The following is a 14,671-nucleotide window of genomic DNA, read 5'->3' as shown; positions in this document are numbered from 1 at the left end:
TATGTGGTCAGGCTTTTGGCTACACATGTAGGCCCAACTGTTGTTCACAAATAGTAAGTCCCAACATCTGAAACAAGTCTCTAGGACAGCTTTCTTCCACCTGCGCAATATTATGAAAATTATGAACATCCTGTCTCAGAAGGATGCTGAGAAACTAGTCCGTGCATTTGTCACCTGTAGACTAGATTACTGTAACTCTTGATCATCAGGATGCCCAAGGAAGTCTGTGAAAGTCGGTCCACAATGCTGCAGCACGAGTGCTGATAGGAACTAGAAGGAGAGATCATATTACTCCTTTCCAGAGTTGGGTACTCCGTAACTCGATACCGATACCCAGGAAAATAGTTGATACTTGACACCATTTTCGATAGCACAGAGGGGGAAAATAAAAAACAATTAAGAGGCAGACTTTTTTTTTTTTTTTTTTTTTTAAGATTAGAACAATACAGACAATAACATCAACATCACTGTTTATGCACAGTTGCTGGTTGACTTTTCTCATCTTCAATCTGGCACTTTAAGAGAAACATACAATTGTGTTATCCTGTTAAATGAACACTATCTATTAACATACAAACAGGCATGACTGATAATGTTTGCTGTCTAGCTCTCACATTAACATTAGTTGTTTTATCATAAGCCATATAATAGTGAAATAGATCATTTGGCCTCATCTGTAGCATCATCCCCTCCACGGCACTGTGTAACACTAGTGTAATTGTGCAGGAACACTTACATTTCAGCATTCATCACATGCCAACAAATTGTTTGTTTGGAGTTTACCAATATCTAATGAGAAAAAAATCATCTCAGTACTGAGCCTTTGAAGAGACAAATAAGACTTTGTTGAAGGAATAGAAGAGGAGAACAGAAAGTGAACAAGTTAGAAACCGGACAAAAATAAATATCAGGCATTTCATTTGTTGGCGAGAGTTTAAAGAGGTAAACGGATGCAGGACAGCTGACAAAAGGGCCTTTTTAACATTGGAGTACTGATGACAATGACTTAGGGCAGTGTTTTTCAAAGTGGGGGCTGCAGCCCCCTGGGAGGCACTAGGAGGCCTCAGAAAATTAGAGGGAAGATAAGAAAAAAGAACTTACACTCAATAAGTGTAATGATGCCACGTTTTGTAACATCATCTGCATTGATTAATCACATTCATGAGAATTATTGTCAATCTTCACGTCAAAACTGTGTCAGTAGAATGAATGCACACGTGAGTGTATGTTGTCTCTTATAGCCTGAAAAGGCTGCTGACCTTAATTCTATAAAGCTTTAAAACAACAAAGGTATCCATATGCCCAGCAGCAAGGCACCAATACAAGTTGTTGTCCTATCACCCAGTCCTCCATTTTGACAAGTGCACTGTGTCCAATGTGGACTTCTGTCCTGTCTGTCATCACCTGAATTTCCAAGTTTGCCCCTCTCATGCTCCCTCATCCTTCTTCCTGCTTCTACCTCCCTCCATCTTTCCCTGAGTCCCTGTCTTCCTGCAGGTGGAGACAGATTCAAGGAGAGGTCCTCCACAACAGATGAGGAAGAGGTGGAATCAGGGCAGTCCAGCCAGTCCTCAGCCGAGGATCGTGGGTATCCATCCTGTGGTGACGAACCTGGAGACATGAACTTCCAGTAAGAGTCTCCTTTGAAGAGATAAATTGAGCCTGGAGAGGGGAGACAAACATCATCACAGTTTTTGCACAGTAACAAAAGTGCTTGCTTATTTAACATTATCCTTCTGGTTCATCTGATTTTCTTTGTCTCAAGTACATCTGATATTTTCCTGTGTGTATATATATATATATGCATTTCCAAAAAATTGTAGACATGTTAATCATGCAAACCATTTTTCTTTTGTCAAGTGGTTGCTGTCCAAATAATTTTTTTTAATTCTTCTAATCAATGATAATGATTTATGATGATAAAGTTAACACTGGTGATGCTAATGCACACAACTTCTAAAATCCTAAAATGCTCAACTGTAGTTCATTTATAGTTTTTTTTTTCAAACTAAATGTAATCAACACTACTGCAATAACTTGAGCCATTCGATTTGTATGTAAATCCAGTGTTCCCTCTCTTAATCTCCATGTCTCAACTACCCCCTGAGGGGGGTAGTTGAGACATTTAGCTCCTAAATGATTCTTAGTGCAGCTTCTCTTTGGCTGTGTCTGCAGCAGGTAGTGGACAGTGTCTGTTCACAACTGCCAACTGCCAGCTGCCTGTTGAAAATAATCTGAAGAGAGCTGTCAGCGTAAAATAGAGCAGTTGTAGCCCAGGGACTCTGGAAAGCTAAACAATGAGCTGTAAATATGATAATTTTCTGTAGAATAATCGCTACTACAGACAAATCCAGGAATATAATTTGATATGTTATTATAAAAAATATTTTTGTGAAGAATATGTGTTAATAACTCATTCGCTCACTCACACAAACAAACAAACACTGAACCAGTTGGACGATGACTATGTTTGAGTTATTTTCCTTCCATACACACACCATTGCTGTCTGTCGTGATGCCACTGACTCCCTCTTTAAGCAGCTGAGTCCAGGTGTCTTCTTGTTTCTCTTCCTCAGCATTTCCTAAGTTTCCCCACATGGGACCGTCCTCTGGATCCCATACCAGGCCCCACCTCCCTGCTGCTGCTTTCTCATCATCATCATCATCAACGTCACCTGCTCCAACCATACGTAGCCCCATCCTGAGGGCAGAGAGGGGCTGAGGGTAGCCTTCCTGCAGGGACAGGTCCTTGAACAGCCAGAATCTGGAGCCTGCAGCAAAACATGTGGAGAGTGAGAATGCTTTACATTTATGACCTGTAATGACAAATGTATTTATTAATTAAATTCAGTTCAATTTTATTTGTATAGTGCCAAATCATAACATACATTATCCCAAGACACTTAAGTTTCAGCGAGTAAGATTTAGGGGAGAGGGATCTATTTGCAGAAAAGGAGAAGTTTGTTTTTTTTCAACCTGGTCCTTATTTCCAGCATATGGTATGTAGATCTACTCACCCATAAAGGTTTGGAGTAACTTGGAGTCCTTCGGATGCTTTTAGATCCACACGTGATCGACGTATATCCATACAACGCAAGTGATTGGGGCATCCACAATACAGCTCTAAATAACACATTATCTGCCGCGAAACTCTTTATTTACTATGAATCGCCAGCACTAGTCCCCTGTGAGTCCAAGTTGCTTTGTTTACATCCCAGGCTTTCACTGGGGTGATGTCACCGAGGCGCGCAGCCGCAGCGTACCTGACGATCATCTGTGTTTGTTTACACATAGTTTGCTGCTGCCGCTAGTTTTGCGCAACATGGAAGAATACATCAGATTTTGAAAATGTGGACGACAACTTTGACTTTGATGGACGCCCTTGCCGTTGTGAGCCAGAGTACACAGATGAGGAGCTCCTTGAAAGGAGGATGCAGCGGCAGAGAGAGGAACAGCTGGCCAGAGATCAACAGCGCAACCAGCCAGAGCTTTAGTACATCCAAGTTGCGCAAAGGAATCATGTGGAAGCTGAATACAATTTTGAAATACGCAAACACGAACCATGTTGTCAGCAACAGCAAACTCCGTGTAAACAAACACAGATGATCGTCAGATGTGCTGCGACTGCGCACCTCGGTGACGTCACCCCAGTGAAAGCCCGAGATGTAAACAAAGTAACTTGGACTCACTGGCGATTCATAGTAGAGTTTCGCGGAAGATAATGTGTTATTTAGAGGCTGTATTGTGGATGCCCCAGTCACTTGCGTTGTATGGATATACGTCGATCGCGTGTGGATCAAAAAGTGTCCGAAGGACTCCAAGTTACTCCAAACCTTTATGGGTGAGTAGATCTACATACCATATGCTGGAAATAAGGTCCAGGTTGAAAAAAACGAACTTCTCCTTTAAATGTTTTCACTAGAGTGTTTCATATTAATGTACAAACTAGTTGGACAAACTAAACAACTTTTTTTGACAACTAAAGCTACCGCAGATTCTCTTTCATGTTCAGAAAGAGAGGGTGAAGTGAGGTCTGTTCATCTGCAACGTGCGACTTCACCACTAGATGTCACTGAATTCTACACACAATCAAGCAAGCCAACAGTTCCCACAATGAGTAAGGACTTTGGTGACTGTGAAGAGAAAAGTCTCCTGCACACTTTCAATAAGTAAATGTCTGTGGATATAAAATAACATTTTCACATTATCACACTATATTGTTGGAATGTACCACTGATAAAGATGATAGCATGATCTGATGGTCTCTCCAGCACGGCATGAAGTCGAGGCAAGTCAGGAGGTAGACCCCGCCACAGTTTCCTGACTGAAGCCCCGTGACCTGACACCAAACCTGCACCACTGACTCGCCACATCGTCAGACCTGCAAAGGAGGGGTGTAATGATGAAGATGGAGCGATCCGCCTATTGGCAAATTTGTAATGCCTAACGAAACAGTTGTATGCATTCAGACCTTTGAATAAGAATATCTCTCCTCTTATCCTTGCCACAACGTCAAAACTGGTGTTACATCGATCTAAGGAGGAGCTGAGGGTAGAAAACACAAAGAAGGGTTGGTTGCATTAGTTTACACGCATTATATAAATTGGTTGTTAGCACAATCTGGAAACACCCATTTGGCACACTCTCATTCAGTCTCAAATAGACTATCCACCACTGCATGTTTGTGCAAACATCTCTCAGCTCAAAACTCAGTGCTCACCTCACAGAAATTCTGTACAAATATAAAACAAGAAACTGGAAGACAAACTGAGACCATGTTCTAAACAGAGTGAACAGAACACAAATGTAAGTTGGCATTTCAAATCCTTGACACTGACTTAATGTAACACATATATAAACATGTCAAGTGGCCCAATTAGTCTTAACTAAAGCTTTTTAAACAGATTGTCCCTAACCGTGTTCACAGAAACAACATGTAGCCTCTACATTTCCATATAAAACTTTCATGACAGTTTCAGAAAGCTTTTATATAACTACAAACCTGGAGTTTGTGAACATATGTGGCTCATTTCCTTTTCTGCAAATATTTGTCTTATGAGCCAGGGTGGCTCCTTACTCCAATTCCTTGTGAACCATAGTTAATTACTACCCCCTACTGATATCACAAGGGTGTGACATGACATTACACAAAATAACTGAGTAACAAACAGATGGATTACTTCTAAGGTTAAAATCATTTTTTTTATCTACATTGATCTAACACATGGCCTCTCTGTAATCTGAGTGATTTGTTTGCAAAGTGAGGTTTGGAGTAGGGTTGATTATAAATCTATCTATCTATCAATCTATCTATCTATAATGATTTATAATAATAATAACTGAAACACACTAGTATTGGACAGATGTGTGTTGATAATGCCCATTCAGTGGCCTGATATTCGTCCAAAGACCTTTTTTCCTTGCATTACTAAATGTAATACCAGTTGTACTTGAATAATTAATAACAAACCTGAATAATTGTAAACCTGCCCTTATTAACTTGTGCATATTTTCTATCTTCTTATCAATTATGTTATAACATGTTTTGTATTTGTTGACAGTTATTGTGAAAACCCTAGAAAATGTATGGCATATTTGCTGATGAAAGATAATCACCAAAGAGAATATCTCAAAAAACCTATTTCTCTAAACTCTAATTTTGACTTGTAAATCATACCCATATCTGTGGTCATGGTGGTGTGTAGCTCTGTGGTGCAATTGAGGCTCTGGTGCAAAGTGAGAAGCATCTGTAGGGGGCAGCAGGCTCCGTTTACCTAAACCAAGAACATTTATGTCATTACCACAAATCATCTCCATACAGTAGATGGTTCTTCTTGATAAAAATAACAATTATGCAGGTGTAATGGACACTGTGTGTACATGGCATCTGTCAATGTGCGTTTCTATGCGTGTTTCGACTGGTGCCAACTGGATGGGTTAAATGTTGAGAACAATTTCATGTATGCATGTAAAAGTGTTAAAACGTGACAATAAAAGTATATCTTCTTCTTCTAGTTTCAAGGTGCTTCACACTATGAGTCACATTCATACATACACACATTTATACAACACTTCTTTACTTCTCTCTAAGTATAATTTCTCATTTATCTTTCATACATTAACCATCGTCAGGTGGACACCCCCGTACGTTCTGATCGGATATGACCAAGTATACCAAACTATGGTTCGTGGATTAAATGTTGTGATGTCATACTCATTATTCATTATTAATCATTATTACTGTTTGGTCACTATACTGTGACACAGAATTTTCCATTAGTTGATTTACAAAGGTTATCAACTACTGTTAAACATAAGAGCCAAATAGGCTTTTAAATCTACTCATAATGGATGATCACCACATTAAATCTGTATCAGTAATAATCACTAATGTGCTGCCATGCTCACAATGATAACACTGACATGTTGATCATTATCAGGTACTGTTTTTAGAATGGCCATCAGTTTAGTGTGTTGGCATGCTTACATTTGCTAATTAATTAGCACCAAGTGCATATAGCAGAGGTTGGTGGGAATGTCAAGTTTTGCAGAAGGTGGGTTCTCATGTCGCACACAGCACATTGAGTTGTCAGCTTGAGATTTTTCTTTATTTCTGCATACATTACTCAGTCCTCGTCTGCACCAGTGTACGCTGACTTCCAAATGTTTCTTATGTCTGGGATCCCAGCTGACCTCCAACCACAATCTGTGTGCAGATGGGATGTCTGTCTCTTCCTCTGTCTCTCAGTCCATTGCTACTGCATTTGAAGGAGAGTTTGTATAGCCACCTCAATGTACTTATGCCAATCACTTCATCTGGTACTGCTCCAGACCGCCTCTCCGCACCTGCCCAAACCATGCCCACCTCCACAATATGGCATGAATCAATCATCATTACACTGGCTAGAATATCTATGGCAAAAAGATCATAAAATAAATTCTCATGGTGGATTTGCTGACTTTTCAAACAGCAAATGCAAAGTCAATCTTTACAGTGAATAATTCTTACCATAGAGCTGGGTGATGTCCTCCAGATCATTGGGTCCCAGGTGGTAGTGGAGGGGGTCACCAGCAGGACCCTGGTAGTAAGGCCTCATCACTGAGTGGCGTGATGAGGAGTGAGCCAGGCCAAGTGCATGGCCAAACTCATGCACCAGTACTGTGAACAGGTCAGTACCCTCAGAAGCTAGGAATGAGGGAGAGAGGAGAGAAAATCAGTTCAGTGAAAGGGCTTGAGGGCTAATGGTCATGACGGCATATCATGAGGACATGGTTGTGATAATTTTTTACGGAAAGCAGAGTGACTGCAAGCGCATAGGATCAATGGAAGAGGCAAACAAACATGTTGATGAGCTACAGCAAAGAAATATTAATATAACTCAAAGAAACGCCATATAAGAGAAAGTAAAAGCTGTGGGTAAAACAAAAAACGATGAAATTAAGAGAAGATGGCAGGACATAGGAAGAAAAACAAAAAAACAACTCATAATAAAACCTCGGCGAATGAGGCAGACGTACTAAATGAACAGTACGTGTTATTCTGCACGCAACCCTCAGTGTGTACTGTTTAGATCAGCTTGCATGTTCTTTGTGAAATCAAGTTTGCACACATTTATTTATTTTTTTACACGCAAACCATTAGTGGATCAGGCCCTAAGATTTGTGTGTCTGTTTAAACATAATTTTTGTCAACAGTTCATGCTGTTTGCATTGATGGACAAATTCACTGACATTTCCTTTTAATCTTGTTACATTTCAATTCCTGATGTCCACAGTTTTGTGGGGCATATCAGAGCTTTTAATAAAATGTCCAATACGCTCACCTAATTAAAGCTCGTCCTTGGCTCCTTGCCATTCTGAATTCATCTGCTCCCCATACAGAGCCCTAATTTCAGCTCCCACATGTTGATTTTTCTTTCACAAAAGTTATTTTCCAGAATAAGCCAACCTTTTTTCGGACATTCCCATTTAAATATAAGAAGTTAATCAAGACTGGAAATTAAACCCCCCCCCCAGGTTTTCCAGAATGCATGGGAACCTGGAGTTGAAATAAGTTCCTGGAGTTCCAGGATGTTGCCTAGTAGCAGCTATAGTTACAGTGACTGTGTCGGATGTGTTTGCAGCACAGGAGCCCCACAGGAAACAGTGCTCTCTCCTTTTCTATTAACCATATACACATCAGACTTCAGACACAACACAGACAGCTGTTAATCCAGAAGTTCCCTGATGACACAGCCATCGTTGGTCGTGCATCAGAGGGCAATGAACTGGATTATAGGGGGGTCATCGCTGACTTTGTCCACTGGTGTGAAATGAATCACCTTTACATCAACGCCACCAAAACAAGATGGAAAGACTTTCACAGGACACTATAAAGGACTTTTTATGTCACTGTGGTGGCTTATGCGGTGTTCTACGCCATTGTCTGCTGGGGGTGCGGATGCACTGAGAGGGCCAGAAAAGACAAATTAAACTGGTTAGGAGAGCCAGCTCGGTCTTGGACTGCCCTGTGGATTCCACTGAGGAAGTTAACATCAAGGGATGTTAGCAAAGCTGAATTCCATCATGGACAACACCTCTCACCCCCTACATGAGACCGTGGGGGGCCCTGAGCAGCTCTGTCAGTAGCAGATTGCTCCACCCAAAGTGCAAGAAGGAAAGCTTCTGCAGGTCCTTCATTCCCACTGCTGTCAGACTCTACAACAAAAATAAAATACTGCACCGGTCATGTCAGTCTACTTATATTATTTGCACTATTTTTAATAGAAAATTACTTTTTGCACATTTGTGTTGGGTTCTATCTTATCATCCTGTGTCACTGCACTTTACTAATAACATTTCATACAAACCACTAAATTGAAAAGGTGTATATAATGTAATTTCTTATTATTATTTTATATTGCCTTCTTTTTATATTTTTTTATTCTCTTGACTACATTTTGACTTGCCTGCTGCTGTAACAACTGAATTTCCCTGGTGTGTGGATCTATAAAGTTTTATCTTATCTTATCTTATATCAGCTGAAGTCAACAGAAATGTTTTTCCCACCACTCTACCTAGTTGTCTGAAGGCCCACTCCTCTTCTGCGTCCAAATGAACTCCTCCTGCCCGAGTAGGGTCTGATGGGAAAAAAGCATGGCCGACTGCACCACCTGCCCCATCAAAGGGATAGCCATCGCCGTGGTAACCATGGAAGAAATCTATCTGCAGGTCAGCTGCATGTGGACTACTTACCTAGGGACCAAGGGTAGAATGGAATGTCTTTTTTTTAGGCAAATAAATAGCAAAAGACATTAAGTATCAGCAGCTAGTTGTTCTGAAATGGATTTCTTTAGCAGGCCTTTGGCCCCATAGGATATGCATCAATTATCTATCCTTTATGCCATTAATACAGCATCAGTTAAGATACACTAACCTCATGGAACTCCAGGGTTGTCGGCTCTGCCCATACTCTTAAGGCATAGAAGACCAGTGAGCGAATTGTTTCCCGGGACAGATGGGAGGAGGAGGGATATGAATGCAACCTAGAAATGTAAGTGTTTGTGTATGATGGAAAGACCGAGAGAGTGAGAGACATTATCACATTATAAATGGCTGAAGCCAATACGCACCGGTTGAAAATGGAAAATACTAATGTTTGAACCAGGTTAGCAGATCATAATCAAGTCAAGATAACGAGAGTAATCTTGTCCCACCTCCAGTTAATGTTCCTGCGTGTCCACATGGAAATAGTCCTTCTCCTTCTCTTGTTTCTCCTCTCTTGGTTGTCAGGGGATTTGGATGGTTCCTCTTGGTCTGGCATGGAACAGCGTGGACTGTTCATCAAAGCCATTGTCTCCTCATCTGAACACCACAGCACAGCAGAATCAGAGTAAACTCAATGAGGCTCATATAGAACACAGAACAGAAAAATCAATGCACTATGTGTCTTAAAAGTAAGGTTTACTTACTTTTAACAACCATTGTCTAAAATCCTCACCTACAATTCCAGTGTCTTTGAGGCCGGCAAACCTCTGCATAATTCTGACAGCGTTAGTGACAGCTGTCCAGGCCTGGAGCTGTCCGGTGGAGGGGTCTGAGGGTGGAAGGTAGCCAAATTTCACCAACCAATCCTAAAACAAGAGCAGATAATTGCAGTGTTATTCCTTCATTTAAAATCCTACAATGATGCAATCTCTATGCTTCAAACAAACCATCTTAAAAAAGAAGGAAACCATCTTCAAGTAAAAGCAGAAAACTTCCTGCTTGTGCTGTTTGACAAATAATTCAAACTGGATATTAAAAATAAAATCTGCTTTTATTTTAATTACATAAAATAAAAATATGGAATGGTTAAGATGCCCTTCAGAGTTTGACTGAAGTGTTTTCACGTTAAAGATGCAAGTAATGGCAGATCACTCTTTCATACAAATCACTCCCAAACTATTTGTAGTTTAACTGGCTTTGTTCTTTGTGCCCAGGATCGTCTGCTTGTTTTCTTGTCGGCCTACCACACCCAGCCAGCATGCCAAGCAGCCTAAACCTACTACACACTCTGAGCTTCATTCTCACTGTAATCTTTTTGTCAACAGACAACCATTTTTGTAATAATAGCGTTTGTTCATACCTCTGTGTCTATTTTCTGTGCTAAACGCTTAACATTATTAAGGACAGTTTTACCTCATGACGATCACTGTGGAGGTGAAGGGGCTGGGAGAGCACCTTCACCTGCAACACAGAGGATCAGTCAGCGCAGGTGAGAGCTGTTAGCTGATTGATCCTCATGCCCAAAAAGGCAGCAGCAGAGCTGCCTCAAAAAAGTCACACTGGGAAATGAGACTCACACAGTGACAAAGCTGCAGAGCGAGACGTCCAGCTGAAAGAGCGGGACATGTTATATAGTTGTGTTGAGTTTATGTTTGCGCTGTGTTTTAAGTTTAAATAAAGATGTTGCTGAGTGACGAATGGTTCGACTATGCAGCTCTGTCACCGTGTGAGTCTCTGCATCTCTCATTTCCCAGTCTGCCTTTTTGAGCATGAGGATCAAACAGCTAACAGCTCTCACCTGCACTGACTGATCCTCTGTGGTGCAGGTGAAGGTGCTCTCCCAGCCCCTTCACCTCCACAATCACTATTTTCATTTCTTTTCTTTTTAGACTAACTGGGATCTGGAGATATTTTCTTTTAATTAGGATGAGCATGATCTCAATATTTGAAGAAGAAAATTGAAAGGCATATTAAACATTTGATGTAACAATGGTATTGAAATCGAAGCCCAAAAGGTGGTTGGGGAGGTTGAGCAGGTCACAGAGTTGGCTTGACCTGCTCCTGTTCACATGTTGAAAAACCACTACAACTATCTTGGAGAAGTTTATTTGTGAGTTGGTACATGAGTTGGCCCAAGAACAGGCTTAAATTATTAGACTTCTGTCCCCTGCATGCTGGTAATGAAACTGTAAACTGGCTTTGGCTAAAGTTTAGCATTTTTTTGCTAATGTGTATATTCAGAGAGTCGTTTGGATATAAACATTCAAATGGTTCAGGTTGTGAGAAAGTGGTGTGGTGTCTGAAATGCTATGTGTAGTCCTCCCCATAAAAGAAATGTATCTGTAGGTTTGAGGTCCACAGCTCCTGAGGAATTTGGAGAAAGCCTGAATGTATGGTAGGGCATTAGGTCACAGTTCTAAGGGGTACACTAAATTTGAGCTAGTGTCTTCTCTCTTCTTGTCACCGGACAACCGAGAAGAGCTGGATGGAAACCAGATGTGTTTTCTTTAAAATAAAGAAAAAAACACTCCTATATAAACGAGGAGTTGAAGTTGCCCCCTTAGAAGAGATTCACATTGACCCTGGATCTCTCTCCAGGCAGGAGAGATGCACATTGACCCTGGATCTCTCCATATGCAGATTGCATTGCTTGTATTGATGCTGAACTTTTTTGTAATAAACATTTTATACAATTAAGACGGTGTCATCTGAGATTCCTTCATCATCTTCACATCATTGCTACCCCAATATACGACAGTGGCAAGGGCCAAATATGCCATCGGACCTCATCTCAGGTAAGGATATCCTCTCATTAACTGTGAAACACGGGTTTCAGATGTTGCCAATTATACCTTACATTTTGCTGTAAGATTCCCCATCCATGTTGAGAATTGCATATTTAAGGCTCGTGTGTGTGTGTGCGTGCGTGTGTATAAACTATTACTAATGCAGTTCCGACTTTGCATGCCTCTGCCATACACAGGTCGATGTATTTTTATTTTTTTTACCACAAGTCGGGTGTTCTCATCTTCAGTAGGAGTCACTTTTGCAGAGGGGGGTGTCAGGGTCACACCAGCAGTAAAGGGCATTTGTATCCAGTCGTTGCTCAGGCAAAGGAAAATAATCCACATCTTCATCTTGGCTACATACTTTTGGGTGAAATTTAAAAGGAATCTTCTGTGCTCTCAGCCAATTTTAATCCACTTTTCATCCCTGCAGTGCAACAAAACAAACACAATAAAATATGGCATTAACTTTAAGTCAATTCAGGCACTAGAACAAGTACAAATTATTAAAGCAGAAAACAACACTCAATAATTCTATACAGTGATTTTCAGCAGTAAATGTCCACCCTGGACCCTGGTCACACAAAACCAAGTCTATAGCTTTTTCAAGAGCTCTCAGCCAAATCTAACAATACTAATCAGCTGATGGAAACTGCTCAGTTATACAGATGGTTCTGCTTTGATTGTGGGACTGTCCCTCACACCCACAAGCATAGAAGACTAACAAGAGAATACGAGCAGAGAGCTATTGATCCTCCAAATAAACTCTGTCCCATAAGCAAACACCAGAGTATCTGCATCACATAAGTGACAAAATACATAAATAAAAACAAAATAAATAAATAACCATTTGTTCTTAAACCAGTGTTGTCAAGGCCTTGCTGCAGGATGTACTGTATATCATTTGTGCACACATTCTCTTTCTGGTCTTTTCATATTGGTCATTATCACCTTCCTTTCATTAACACAAATGACACATTTTTCAGTGGGGTTTTATCCACAATTCATTCACTAACACTAGAAAAGACAGAACTCACATGTCATTTTAATAAGGTCAGATGACTATATAGTCTTTAATTTTATTCTGCAGTTTCACAAAAAGACATCATGACATTCAGTGTCACAATAGCATGAATGTGTTAAAGCAGTCAGTACACGTTTACAGGAAATATTCAAGATGCAATCAGAAGATGGAAGGGAATTACCATAAAATGTAGGGGGGCTGTGAACTGTTGTGCAGGACACTGGTAGATGTAAGCATGTGTGTCAGTAGGAGGAGCTTTTATTTAATTAAGTTAGTGGATGTACCATTTCAGTTAAAGCATAGGACAGAAAATAAGGGAGGGAGAGAATGAATGGAGGATAAGGACAGTGAGTAATGACATTAAAGCAGCAAAAAGAGAGAAAACAAAAGAGACCTATCAAACTTTGTGAATTATTTTTGTTTGATATGCTAAACTTACTAAGAGATTATTGAGTGTTCATACGGTTTCGTTTGTTTTTGTTAATATATAAAGGGAGATTCATCTTTTTGCAGGACCTCTAACACATTTAAAGAATTGTACACATTGTATGATAAGTACAGGACCTCTGAAGGGTAGTAGTGGAAGTTAATATGTTGGTCCAGACCAGTTGTCATACACTGCCAGTTCAGGGACAACTTTCTCCAGTTACTAAACAATAGAAAGGAAAGACACGGTGACACTTCACATGATGAAATTTATTGGTCATTCCTGTAAAAGGCTGTGCTGGCTGTAGTCCAGCTGAAGCTGTGGTTATTGGTTATATTCAAAGTGTAATCCATATATTCTGACCATTATTCAAAATACTCAGACATATAGTGTTATTGATATACATTTAATAATAATATTCATATTAATAATATATATGATTATATATAATATCCAAAACAGATTTACTTTCTGCAACGTTTACTTTCTCTTTTTCCAATAACAAAAACAATAAAACAAGTCTACACAGCAAACTGCATTTGCATCACTGCTTGAAGCTGCACAGTAATTCTGATTATATTAGCACTGACACATAGATAATTAGAATCTCAAATCTTTCACTCCAACACACACATCAGATTAGCTTTGTGGGATGTAAAATTGAGAACATTTAGTCCAAACAGACTGCAAACAACCTTAGCCCAATACTAGAGCACGTTACAAGTTTAATTCAAACTAAACATTAAAATGAAGTGTTTCTACGCTTACCTTCCTCTTCTTTCTGTGTGTCCGTTCTCCCTCTCTTTCTCTTTGGATCTGGCACAAGAGGAACAGATGGGTCCTTTCTCTTCTCTTGCTTCTTCCCTCAAAGCCCTGCTCCTAACCCCCTCTTCCCAGCCCCCACCCTCTGCCACAATGCCGTGATATCCCAAGATTTGTGTCACTGTTTTTCTGTTAGCTCCAAATTCACAATGAAAAAATAAATAATTAATTCTTTGTTATTCCTCTGTTCTTAAATCAAAACATTCAGTTCCAACATTCGATTTTCTGAACTTGAAATCCTGCCTTTGACCCTGGGAGGATTAGTGTGTTGAATGGGTGTGTGCGCATCTTATCTTGCGTGCAACATCTGCATGTAAATCTATGTGATCTCTAATGATCACATGAAAATTTTACTCAAAATCCTCT

The 14,671-nt window shown here is 40.1% G+C and overlaps 1 protein-coding gene across 5 annotated transcripts; it reads right to left on the bottom strand.

The window, feature by feature from the left end:
• Positions 1 to 395: 395 nt before the first annotated feature.
• Positions 396 to 14,368, bottom strand: mmp17b (matrix metallopeptidase 17b). 5 transcript variants are annotated; one of them, XM_020089224.2, is made up of 12 exons: positions 14,252 to 14,368; positions 12,255 to 12,459; positions 9,980 to 10,112; positions 9,696 to 9,843; positions 9,416 to 9,524; positions 9,057 to 9,234; positions 7,010 to 7,186; positions 5,678 to 5,774; positions 4,472 to 4,545; positions 4,232 to 4,381; positions 2,499 to 2,771; positions 396 to 1,662 (listed from the first exon to the last, which is right to left on the bottom strand). In XM_020089224.2, exons 2-12 carry the CDS (start codon positions 12,381 to 12,383, stop codon positions 1,277 to 1,279), a joined length of 1,854 nt encoding a protein of 617 aa, XP_019944783.2. In that variant the 5' UTR covers positions 12,384 to 12,459; positions 14,252 to 14,368; the 3' UTR covers positions 396 to 1,276. The 5 variants fall into 5 exon arrangements, with proteins under 5 accessions (XP_019944783.2, XP_069388026.1, XP_019944876.2 ...); XM_069531925.1 differs by lacking the exon at positions 14,252 to 14,368 and adding an exon at positions 13,621 to 13,704; XM_020089317.2 differs by lacking the exons at positions 12,255 to 12,459; positions 14,252 to 14,368 and adding an exon at positions 10,607 to 10,956.
• Between the last annotated feature and the right edge of the window lie 303 nt (positions 14,369 to 14,671).

This window comes from Paralichthys olivaceus, chromosome 9 (genome assembly GCF_024713975.1).
Source record: "Paralichthys olivaceus isolate ysfri-2021 chromosome 9, ASM2471397v2, whole genome shotgun sequence".
NCBI classification, from domain to species: Eukaryota; Metazoa; Chordata; class Actinopteri; order Pleuronectiformes; family Paralichthyidae; genus Paralichthys; species Paralichthys olivaceus.
Note: the sequence above shows the minus strand (reverse complement) of the source record. Positions and strands in the feature narration are given on the sequence as shown.

What these genes read in the sequence shown, in the direction of transcription:
- mmp17b (XM_020089224.2), bottom strand. Translation starts at nt 12,383, where the DNA reads ATGAAGATGTGGATTATTTTCCTTTGCCTGAGCAACGACTGGATACAA. An exon ending in GGACATCACCCAGCTCTATG is followed by an intron (nt 5,775 to 7,009) that starts GTAAGAATTATT and finishes TTCTTGGTTTAG; the next exon opens with GTAAACGGAGCCTGCTGCCC. An exon ending in CACCATGACCACAGATATGG is followed by an intron (nt 4,546 to 5,677) that starts GTATGATTTACA and finishes TTCTACCCTCAG; the next exon opens with CTCCTCCTTAGATCGATGTA.